The sequence below is a fragment of the Cherax quadricarinatus genome, unplaced genomic scaffold (genome assembly GCF_038502225.1).
Source record: "Cherax quadricarinatus isolate ZL_2023a unplaced genomic scaffold, ASM3850222v1 Contig473, whole genome shotgun sequence".
NCBI classification, from domain to species: domain Eukaryota; kingdom Metazoa; phylum Arthropoda; class Malacostraca; order Decapoda; family Parastacidae; genus Cherax; species Cherax quadricarinatus.
In genome coordinates this window covers 9,452-21,748 of record NW_027195499.1, presented here as the reverse complement: position 1 = coordinate 21,748, position 12,297 = coordinate 9,452, and the positions used below count along the sequence as shown (strand labels likewise).

At 40.9% G+C, this 12,297-nt stretch overlaps 1 protein-coding gene across 1 annotated transcript in view; it reads right to left on the bottom strand.

Annotated features, from left to right (window-relative positions):
* The window catches only part of LOC138851386 (nephrin-like), a gene marked incomplete at its 5' end in the record, with an annotated part of 71,206 nt that extends 59,249 nt beyond the window's left edge, over positions 1 to 11,957 (bottom strand). Inside the window, 3 exon segments of the mRNA XM_070080461.1 lie at positions 3,672 to 3,935; positions 7,147 to 7,185; positions 11,876 to 11,957. Of these exon segments, the coding sequence (XP_069936562.1) occupies positions 3,672 to 3,935; positions 7,147 to 7,185; positions 11,876 to 11,957 (385 nt within the window).
* Positions 11,958 to 12,297: the final 340 nt, after the last annotated feature.

The following is a 12,297-nucleotide window of genomic DNA, read 5'->3' as shown; positions in this document are numbered from 1 at the left end:
TCTACTAAGAAGGTTCAGAGTCTACTAAGAAGGTTCAGAGTCTACTAAGAAGGTTCAGAGTCTACTAAGAAGGTTCAGAGTCTACTAAGAAGGTTCAGAGTCTACTAAGAAGGTTCAGAGTCTACTAAGAAGGTTCAGAGTCTACTAAGAAGGTTCAGAGTCTACTAAGAAGGTTCAGAGTCTACTAAGAAGGTTCAGAGTCTACTAAGAAGGTTCAAAGTCTACTAAGAAGGTTGAGAGTCTACTAAGAAGGTTCAGAGTCTACTAAGAAGGTTCAGAGTCTACTAAGAAGGTTCAGAGTCTACTAAGAAGGTTCAAAGTCTACTAAGAAGGTTCAGAGTCTACTAAGAAGGTTCAGAGTCTACTAAGAAGGTTCAGAGTCTACTAAGAAGGTTCAGAGTCTACTAAGAAGGTTCAGAGTCTACTAAGAAGGTTCAAAGTCTACTAAGAAGGTTCAGAGTCTACTAAGAAGGTTCAGAGTCTACTAAGAAGGTTCAGAGTCTAATAAGAAGGTTCAGAGTCTACTAAGAAGGTTCAGAGTCTACTAAGAAGGTTCAGAGTCTACTAAGAAGGTTCAGAGTCTACTAAGAAGGTTCAGAGTCTACTAAGAAGGTTCAGAGTCTACTAAGAAGGTTCAGAGTCTACTAAGAAGGTTCAGAGTCTACTAAGAAGGTTCAGAGTCTACTAAGAAGGTTCAGAGTCTACTAAGAAGGTTCAGAGTCTACTAAGAAGGTTCAGAGTTTACTAAGAAGGTTCAGAGTCTGCTAAGAAGATTCAGAATCTCCTAAGAAGGTTCAGAGTCTACTAAGAAGGTCGTTCGACTGGTCTTAAAATACGACCTTACATGACCATTAATAATTCACAAGTCTGGGACCAATTTTACGGTCCAGGACCAGACTGGCTGACCTGCTGACTCCCCTTACTCTGAACTCTGATAAAACGTTACTTTAGCACACCACCCTTACTGTGAACACTCAGATCCCATTATAAACACTCAGATCCCATTATAAACACTCAGATCCCATTATAAACACTCAGATCCCATTATAAACACTCAGATCCCATTATAAACACTTAGATCCAATTATAAACACTCAGATCCCATTATAAACACTCAGATCCCATTATAAACACTTAGATCCAATTATAAGCACTCAGATCCCATTATAAACACTCAGATCCCATTATAAACACTTAGATCCAATTATAAGCACTCAGATCCCATTATAAACACTCAGATCACATTATAAACACTCAGATCCCATTATAAACACTTAGATCTAATTATAAGCACTCAGATCCTATTATAAACACTCAGATCCCATTATAAACACTTAGATCCAATTATAAGCACTCAGATCCCATTATAAACACTCAGATCCCATTATAAACACTTAGATCCAATTATAAGCACTCAGATCCTATTATAAACACTCAGTTCCCATTATAAACATTTAGATCCAATTATAAGCACTCAGATCCCATTATAAACACTCAGATCCCATTATAAACACTCAGATCTCATTATAAACACTTAGATCCAATTATAAGCACTCAGATCCCATTATAAACACTCAGATCCCATTATAAACACTTAGATCCAATTATAAGCACTCAGATCCCATTATAAACACTCAGATCCCATTATAAACACTTAGATCCAATTATAAGCACTCAGATCCCATTATAAACACTCAGATCCCATTATAAACACTCAGATCCCATTATAAACACTTAGATCCAATTATAAGCACTCAGATCCCATTATAAACACTTAGATCCTATTATAAACACTCAGATCCCATTATAAACACTCAGATCCCATTATAAACACTCAGATCCCATTATAAACACTTAGATCCAATTATAAGCACTCAGATCCCATTATAAACACTCAGATCCCATTATAAACACTCAGATCCCATTATAAACACTTAGATCCAATTATAAGCACTCAGATCCCATTATAAACACTTAGATCCAATTATAAGCACTCAGATCCTTTTATAAACACTCAATTCCCATTATAAACACTCAGATCCCATTATAAACACTTAGATCCAATTATAAGCACTCAGATCCCATTACAAACACTTAGATCCTATTATAAACACTCAGATCCCATTATAAACACTCAGATCCCATTATAAACACTCAGATCCCATTATAAACACTCAGATCCCATTATAAACACTTAGATCCAATTATAAGCACTCAGATCCCATTATAAACACTCAGATCCCATTATAAACACTCAGATCCCATTATAAACACTTAGATCCAATTATAAGCACTCAGATCCCATTATAAACACTTAGATCCAATTATAAGCACTCAGATCCTTTTATAAACACTCAATTCCCATTATAAACACTCAGATCCCATTATAAACACTTAGATCCAATTATAAGCACTCAGATCCCATTATAAACACTCAGATCCCATTATAAACACTTAGATCTAATTATAAGCACTCAGATCCCATTGTAATCACTCAGATCCCATTATAAACACTTAGATCCTATTATAAACACTCAGATCCCATTATAAACACTCAGATCCCATTATAAACACTTAGATCCTATTATAAGCACTCAGATCCCATTATAAACACTCAGATCCCATTATAAACACTTAGATCTAATTATAAGCACTCAGATCCTATTATCAACACTCAATTCCCATTATAAACACTCAGACCCCATTATAAACACTCAGATCCCATTATAAACATCTAGATCCCATTATAAACACTCAGATCCCATTATAAACACTCTGAACCCATTATAAACATCCAAATCCCATTACAAAATACTCAAATCCCATTATAAACACTCAGATCCCATTATAAACACTCTGAACCCATTATAAACACCCAGATCCCATTATAAGCACTCAGATCCCATTATAAACTCCTAGAACCCATTACAAACACCCAGCTCCTATTATAAACACCCAGATCCCATTAGAAACTCCTAGAACCCATTATAAACACCCAGATCCCATTATAAACACCTAGATCCCATTACAAACTATCTCATTATAAACTCTTAGAACCCATTATAAACACCCAGATCCCATTACAAGCACCCAGATCCCATTATAAACTCCCAGATTCCATTATAAACTCCCAGATTACATTATAAACTCCCAGATTCCATTATAAACACCTTGATCCCATTATAAACACCCACATCCTATTATAAACACTTAAAACGGTATAAACACTCAGATCCCATTATAAACACTCAGATTCCATTATAAACGCCCTGACTCCATTATAAGCACTCAGATCCCATTATAAACACCCTGATCCCATTATAAGCACTCAGATTCAATTACAAATTCTGAGATCTCATTAAAATCACCCAGATACCATTATAAACTCTAAGTTCCATTACATACGTACCACATCCCATTATTAACATTTACTTCCCATTATAAACCCCTAAATCACATTATAAACCCAGATCCCATTGCAAACCCATCAGATCCCATTATAAACCCATGAGATCTCGTTATAAACCCATCAGATCCCATCATTTCCCCATAAATCTTATTACAAGCATCTAAATCCCATTATAAACGCATCAGATCCCATTACAAACCCATCAGATCCCCTTAAAAAACGAGCAGAACCTGTTAAAGGAGATCAAAGAGCATTAACCAACCTGCATTGCCGGAGATAAAGGTGTTGAAGATGTCAGCTGGACCTGTGTTCCTGGGCACAGTGCCCCCCTTGTGTCCTGCCCCGGCTGACATGCCCACCTCACTCTGGGCACTGATGCCTGCTGATCCTCCTCCTCCTGATCCTGCTGATCCTCCTGTTGATCCTCCTGCTGATCCTCCTTCACGATCCAGCAGCAGTTGGTTCTCGCCTCGACCTCCCTCACGGTGGAGCGGGAAGTGATCCATAGTGTTCACTTCTTCTGAGTCTGTGGTGGAGAAGTGAACATGATAGTGGTGGTGAACATGATAGTGGTGGTGAACATGATAGTGGTGGTGAACATGATAGTGGTGGTGAACATGATAGTGGTGGTGAACATGATAGTGGTGGTGAACATGTTAGTAGTGTGAACATGTTAGTGGTGGTGAACATGATAGTGGTGGTGAACATGATCGTGGTGGTGAACATGATAGTGGTGTGAACATGTTAGTGGTGGTGAACAAAAGAATTCTTGTGACCCCGTACACAACACTGAAGCAACTATCGTCACTGGTCCAGAGACCAGACTCTCACAGCAACTGTCATCACTGGTCCAGAGACCAGACTCTCACAGCAACTATCATCACTGGTCCAGAGACCAGACTCTCACAGCAACTATCATCACTGGTCCAGAGACCAGACTCTCACACCAACTATCATCACTGGTCCAGAGACCAGACTCTCACAGCAACTATCATCACTGGTCCAGAGACCAGACTCTCACAGCAACTATCATCACTGGTCCAGAGACCAGACTCTCACACCAACTATCATCACTGGTCCAGAGACCAGACTCTCACAGCAACTATCATCATGGTCCACTCTCACTGGTCCAGAGACCAGACTCTCACAGCAACTATCATCACTGGTCCAGAGACCAGACTCTCACAGCATCTATCATCACTGGTACAGAGACCAGACTCTCACAGCAACTATCATCACTGGTCCAGAGACCAGACTCTCACAGCAACTATCATCACTGGTCCAGAGACTAGACTCTCACAGCAACTATCATCACTGGTCCAGAGACCAGACTCTCACAGCAACTATCATCACTGGTCCAGAGACCAGACTCTCACAGCAACTATCATCACTGGTCCAGAGACCAGACTCTCACAGCAACTATCATCACTGGACCAGAGACCAGACTCTCACAGCAACTATCATCACTGGTCCAGAGACCAGACTCTCACACCAACTATCATCACTGGTCCAGAGACCAGACTCTCACAGCAACTATCATCAGTGGTCCAGAGACCAGACTCTCACAGCAACTATCATCACTGGTCCAGAGACCAGACTCTCACAGCAACTATCATCACTGGTCCAGAGACCAGACTCTCACAGCAACTATCATCACTGGTCCAGAGACCAGACTCTCACAGCAACTATCATCACTGGACCAGAGACCAGACTCTCACAGCAACTATCATCACTGGTCCAGAGACCAGACTCTCACACCAACTATCATCACTGGTCCAGAGACCAGACTCTCACACCAACTATCATCACTGGTCCAGAGACCAGACTCTCACAGCAACTATCATCACTGGTCCAGAGACCAGACTCTCACAGCAACTATCATCACTGGTCCAGAGACCAGACTCTCAGAGCAACTATCATCACTGGTCCAGAGACCAGACTCTCACAGCAACTATCATGACTGGTCCAGAGACCAGACTCTCACAGCAACTATCATCACTGGTCCAGAGACCAGACTCTCACAGCAACTATCATCACTGGTCCAGAGACCAGACTCTCACAGCAACTATCATCACTGGTCCAGAGACCAGACTCTCAGAGCAACTATCATCACTGGTCCAGAGACCAGACTCTCACAGCAACTATCATGACTGGTCCAGAGACCAGACTCTCACAGCAACTATCATGACTGGTCCAGAGACCAGACTCTCACAGCAACTATCATCACTGGTCCAGAGACCAGACTCTCACAGCAACTATCATCACTGGTCCAGAGACCAGACTCTCACAGCAACTATCATCACTGGTCCAGAGACAAGACTCTCACAGCAGCTATCATCACTGGTCCAGAGACCAGACTATCACAGCAACTATCATCACTGGTCCAGAGACCAGACTCTCACACCAACTATCATCACTGGTCCAGAGACCAGACTCTCACAGCAACTATCATCACTTGTCCAGAGACCAGACTCTCACACCAACTATCATCCCTGGACCAGAGACCAGACTCTCACAGCAACTATCATCACTGGTCCAGAGACCAGACTCTCACAGCAACTATCATCACTGGTCCAGAGACCAGACTCTCACAGCAACTATCATCACTGGTCCAGAGACCAGACTCTCACAGCAACTATCATCACTGGTCCAGAGACCAGACTCTCACAGCAACTATCATCACTGGTCCAGAGACCAGACTCTCACAGCAACTATCATCACTGGTCCAGAGACCAGACTCTCACAGCAACTATCATCACTGGTCCAGAGACCAGACTCTCACAGCAGCTATCATCACTGGTCCAGAGACCAGACTATCACAGCAACTATCATCACTGGTCCAGAGACCAGACTCTCACACCAACTATCATCACTGGTCCAGAGACCAGACTCTCACAGCAACTATCATCACTTGTCCAGAGACCAGACTCTCACAGCAACTATCATCCCTGGACCAGAGACCAGACTCTCACAGCAACTATCATCACTGGTCCAGAGACCAGACTCTCACAGCAACTATCATCACTGGTCCAGAGACCAGACTCTCACAGCAACTATCATCACTGGTCCAGAGACCAGACTCTCACAGCAACTATCATCACTGGTCCAGAGACCAGACTCTCACACCAACTATCATCACTGGTCCAGAGACCAGACTCTCACAGCAACTATCATCCCTGGACCAGAGACCAGACTCTCACAGCAACTATCATCACTGGTCCAGAGACCAGACTTTCACAGCAACTATCATCACTGGTCCAGAGACCAGACTCTAACAGCAACTATCATCACTGGACCAGAGACCAGACTCTCACAGCAACTATCATCACTGGTCCAGAGACAAGACTCTCACAGCAACTATCATCACTGGTCCAGAGACCAGACTCTCACAGCAACTATCATCACTGGTCCAGAGACCAGACTCTCACAGCAACTATCATCACTGGTCCAGAGACCAGACTCTCACAGCAACTATCATCACTGGTCCAGAGACCAGACTCTCACAGCAACTATCATCACTGGTCCAGAGACCAGACTCTCACAGCAACTATCATCACTGGTCCAGAGACCAGACTCTCACAGCAACTATCATCACTGGACTAGAGACCAGACTCTCAGTTTTGAAACATGGCCCAAACTCACCCAAAAACATGGCCCAAACTCACCCAAAAACATGGCCCAAACTCACCCAAAAACATGGCCCAGGGATGTCCCAGAAATTGTAACAATATGCTCACCTCTGTCACTCTTGGCCCGGGGTGGCTCCCTCTTGAGTTCTGTTAACAGAGAAAACAGATCAACAGTAAAGACTCTCCACTCTCCCTGTGTCAACAGATGCCGCATCAAACGCCATCTGTTTATTCCTTGATAAACAGACCGTTGTTTGAGACACAACTGTTGCCAGAGCCGTTTAACAGGAACTGACATGAGTTAAGATGGTCTAAGATGGTCTAGGATGGTCTAAGATGGTCTAAGATGGTCTAAGATGGTCTAGGATGGCATAAGATGGTCTAAGATGGTCAAAGATGGTATAAGATGGTCTAAGATGATATAAGATGGTCTAAGATGGTATAAGATGGTCTAAGATGGCATAAGATGGTCTAAGATGGTATAGGATGATCTAGGATGGCATAAGATGGTCTAAGATGGTTTAGGATGGTCTAAGATGGCATAAGATGGTCTAAGATGGTCTAGGATGGTCTAAGATGGTCTAAGATAGTCTAAGATGGTCTAAGATGGTTTAAGATGATATAAGATTGGCTAAGATGGACTAGGATGGTCTAAGATGGTCTAAGATGGTCTAGGATGGCATAAGATGGTCTAAGATGGTCTAGGATGGTCTAAGATGGTCTAGGATGGTCTAAGATGGTCTAAGATAGTCTAAGATGGTCTAAGATGGTCTAAGATGGTCTAGGATGGCATAAGATGGTCTAAGATGGTCTTGGATGGTCTAAGATGGTCTAAGATGGTCTAGGATGGTCTAGGATGGTCTAAGATGGTCTAGGATGGCATAAGATGGTCTAAGATGGTATAAGATGGTCTAAGATGGTCTAAGATGGTATAAGATGGTATAAGATGGTCTAAGATGGTATAAGATGGTATAAGATGGTCTAAGATGGTCTAGGATGGCATAAGATGGTTTAAGATGGTCTAAGATGGTCTAGCATGGTCTAAGATGGTCTAAGATGGTCTAGGATGGCATAAGATGGTTTAAGATGGTATAGGATGGTCTAGCATGGTCTAAGATGGTCTAGCATGGTCTAAGATGGTCTAAGATGGTCTAGCATGGTCTAAGATGGTCTAGGATGGTCTAGCATGGTCTAAGATGGTCTAGGATGGTCTAGCATGGTCTAAGATGGTCTAGGATGGTCTAGCATGGTTTAAGATGGTCTAGGATGGTCTAGCATGGCTTAAGATGGTCTAGGATGGTCTAGCATGGTCTAAGATGGTCTAGCATGGTCTAAGATGGTCTAAGATGGTCTAGCATGGTCTAAGATGAACTACAGTGAATGTTACAGTAGCTACAGTGAATGTTACAGTACTACAGTGAATGTTACAGTGCTACAGTGAATGTTACAGTGCTACAGTGAATGTTACAGTGCTACAGTGAATATTACAGTACTACAGTGAATGTTACAGTACTACAGTGAATGTTACAGTGCTACAGTGAATGTTACAGTACTACAGTGAAGGTCACAGTGCTACAGTGAATGTTACAGTACTACAGTGAATGTTACAGTGCTACAGTGAATGTTACAGTACTACAGTGAATATTACAGTACTACAGTGAATATTACAGTACTACAGTGAATATTACAGAACTACAGTGAATATTACAGTGCTACAGTGAATGTTACAGAACTACAGTGAATGTTACAGTACTACAGTGAATGTTACAGTACTACAGTGAATATTACAGTACTACAGCGAATATTACAGTACTACAGTGAATATTACAGTACTACAGTGAATGTTACAGTGTTACAGTGAAGGTCACAGTGCTACAGTGAATGTTACAGTACTACAGTGAATGTTACAGTACTACAGTGAATGTTACAGTGCTACAGTGAATGTTGCAGTGCTACAGTGAATGTTAGAGTGCTACAGTGAATATTACAGTACTACAGTGAATGTTACAGTACTACAGTGAATGTTACAGTACTACAGTGAATGTTACAGTGCTACAGTGAAGGTCACAGTGCTACAGTGAATGTTACAGTACTACAGTGAATGTTACAGTGCTACAGTGAATGTTACAGTACTACAGTGAATATTACAGTACTACAGTGAATATTACAGTACTACAGTGAATATTACAGTGCTACAGTGAATATTACAGTACTACAGTGAATATTACAGTACTACAGTGAATATTACAGTACTACAGTGAATGTTACAGTGCTACAGTGAATATTACAGTACTACAGTGAATATTACAGTACTACAGTGAATGTTACAGTGTTACAGTGAAGGTCACAGTACTACAGTGAATGTTACAGTGCTACAGTGAATGTTACAGTGCTACAGTGAATATTACAGTACTACAGTGAATATTACAGTACTACAGTGAATGTTACAGTGTTACAGTGAAGGTCACAGTACTACAGTGAATGTTACAGTGCTACTGTGAATATTACAGTACTACAGTGAATATTACAGTACTACAGTGAATATTACAGTACTACAGTGAATGTTACAGTACTACAGTGAATATTACAGTACTACAGTGAATGTTACAGTACTACAGTGAATGTTACAGTGCTACAGTGAATGTTACAGTGCTACAGTGAATGTTACAGTACTACAGTGAATATTACAGTACTACAGTGAATGTTACAGTGCTACAGTGAATGTTACAGTGCTACAGTGAATGTTACAGTACTACAGTGAATATTACAGTACTACAGTGAATGTTACAGTGCTACAGTGAATGTTACAGTGCTACAGTGAATATTACAGTGCTACAGTGAATGTTACAGTGCTACAGTGAATGTTACAGTGCTATAGTGAAGGTCACAGTGCTACAGTGAATGTTACAGTGCTACAGTGAATGTTACAGTACTACAGTGAATGTTACAGTGCTACAGTGAATGTTACAGTGCTACAGTGAATGTTACAGTACTACAGTGAATATTACAGTACTACAGTGAATGTTACAGTACTACAGTGAATGTTACAGTGCTACAGTGAATGTTACAGTGCTACAGTGAATGTTACAGTACTACAGTGAATATTACAGTACTACAGTGAATGTTACAGTGCTACAGTGAATGTTACAGTGTTACAGTGAATATTACAGTACTACAGTGAATGTTACAGTGCTACAGTGAATGTTACAGTGCTACAGTGAATGTTACAGTACTACAGTTAATATTTCAGTACTACAGTGAATATTACAGTGCTACAGTGAATGTTACAGTACTACAGTGAATGTTAGAGTACTACAGTGAATATTACAGTACTACAGTGAATGTTACAGTGTTACAGTGAATATTTCAGTACTACAGTGAATATTACAGTGCTACAGTGAATGTTACAGTGCTACAGTGAATGTTACAGTACTACAGTGAATGCTACAGTGTTACAGTGAATATTTCAGTACTACAGTGAATGTTACAGTGTTACAGTGAATGTTACAGTACTACAGTGAATGTTACAGTGTTACAGTGAATATTACAGTACTACAGTGAATGTTACAGTGTTACAGTGAATGTTACAGTACTACAGTGAATGTTACAGTGTTACAGTGAATGTTACAGTACTACAGTGAATGTTACAGTGTTACAGTGAATGTTACAGTACTACAGTGAATGTTACAGTGTTACAGTGAATATTACAGTGCTACAGTGAACGTTACAGTACTACAGTGAATGTTACAGTACTACAGTGAATGTTACAGTACTACAGTGAATATTACAGTACTACAGTGAATATTACAGTACTACAGTGAATATTACAGTACTACAGTGAATGTTACAGTGCTACAGTGAAGGTCACAGTGCTACAGTGAATGTTACAGTACTACAGTGAATGTTACAGTACTACAGTGAATGTTACAGTGCTACAGTGAATGTTACAGTGCTACAGTGAATGTTACAGTGCTACAGTGAATATTACAGTACTACAGTGAATGTTACAGTACTACAGTGAATGCTACAGTGCTACAGTGAATGTTACAGTACTACAGTGAATGTTACAGTACTACAGTGAATGTTACAGTGCTACAGTGAAGGTGTCAGTGCTACAGTGAATGTTACAGTACTACAGTGAATGTTACAGTGCTACAGTGAATGTTACAGTACTACAGTGAATATTACAGTACTACAGTGAATATTACAGAACTACAGTGAATATTACAGTACTACAGTGAATATTACAGTACTACAGTGAATATTACAGTACTACAGTGAATATTACAGTACTACAGTGAATATTACAGTACTACAGTGAATATTACAGTACTACAGTGAATATTACAGTACTACAGTGAATGTTACAGTGCTACAGTGAATGTTACAGTGCTACAGTGAATGTTACAGTGCTACAGTGAAGGTCACAGTACTACAGTGAATGTTACAGTGCTACAGTGAATGTTACAGTACTACAGTGAATGTTACAGTGCTACAGTGAATGTTACAGTGCTATAGTGAAGGTCACAGTACTACAGTGAATGTTACAGTGCTACAGTGAATGTTACAGTGCTATAGTGAAGGTCACAGTACTACAGTGAATGTTACAGTACTACAGTGAATGTTACAGTGCTACAGTGAAGGTCACAGTACTACAGTGAATGTTACAGTGCTACAGTGAAGGTCACAGTACTACAGTGAATGTTACAGTGCTAAAGTGAAGGTCACAGTACTACAGTGAATGTTACAGTGCTACAGTGAATGTTACAGTGCTATAGTGAAGGTCACAGTACTACAGTGAATGTTACAGTGCTACAGTGAAGGTCACAGTACGTACCGTGGAGTTCCACTGTTCCATCATTCTCTCCAAAGGAGTTCCTGGAGTAGCAGAGGTACTTTCCAAAGTCACCAGGACCCAGCTGTAGGTGATAGTGATGGTGTTAGTGACGGTGATAGTGATGGTGATAGTGATGGTGATAGTGATGGTGTTAGTGATGGTGTTAGTTCCTGGAGTAGCAGAGGTACTTTCCATAGTCACCAGGACCCAGCTGTAGGTGATAGTGATGGTGTTAGTGATGGTGATAGTGATGGTGATAGTGATGGTGTTAGTGATGGTGTTAGTGATGGTGATAGTGATGGTGATAGTTCCTGGAGTAGCAGAGGTACTTTCCAAAGTCACCAGGACCCAGCTGTAGGTGATAGTGATGGTGTTAGTGATGGTGATAGTGATGGTGATAGTGATGGTGTTAGTGATGGTGT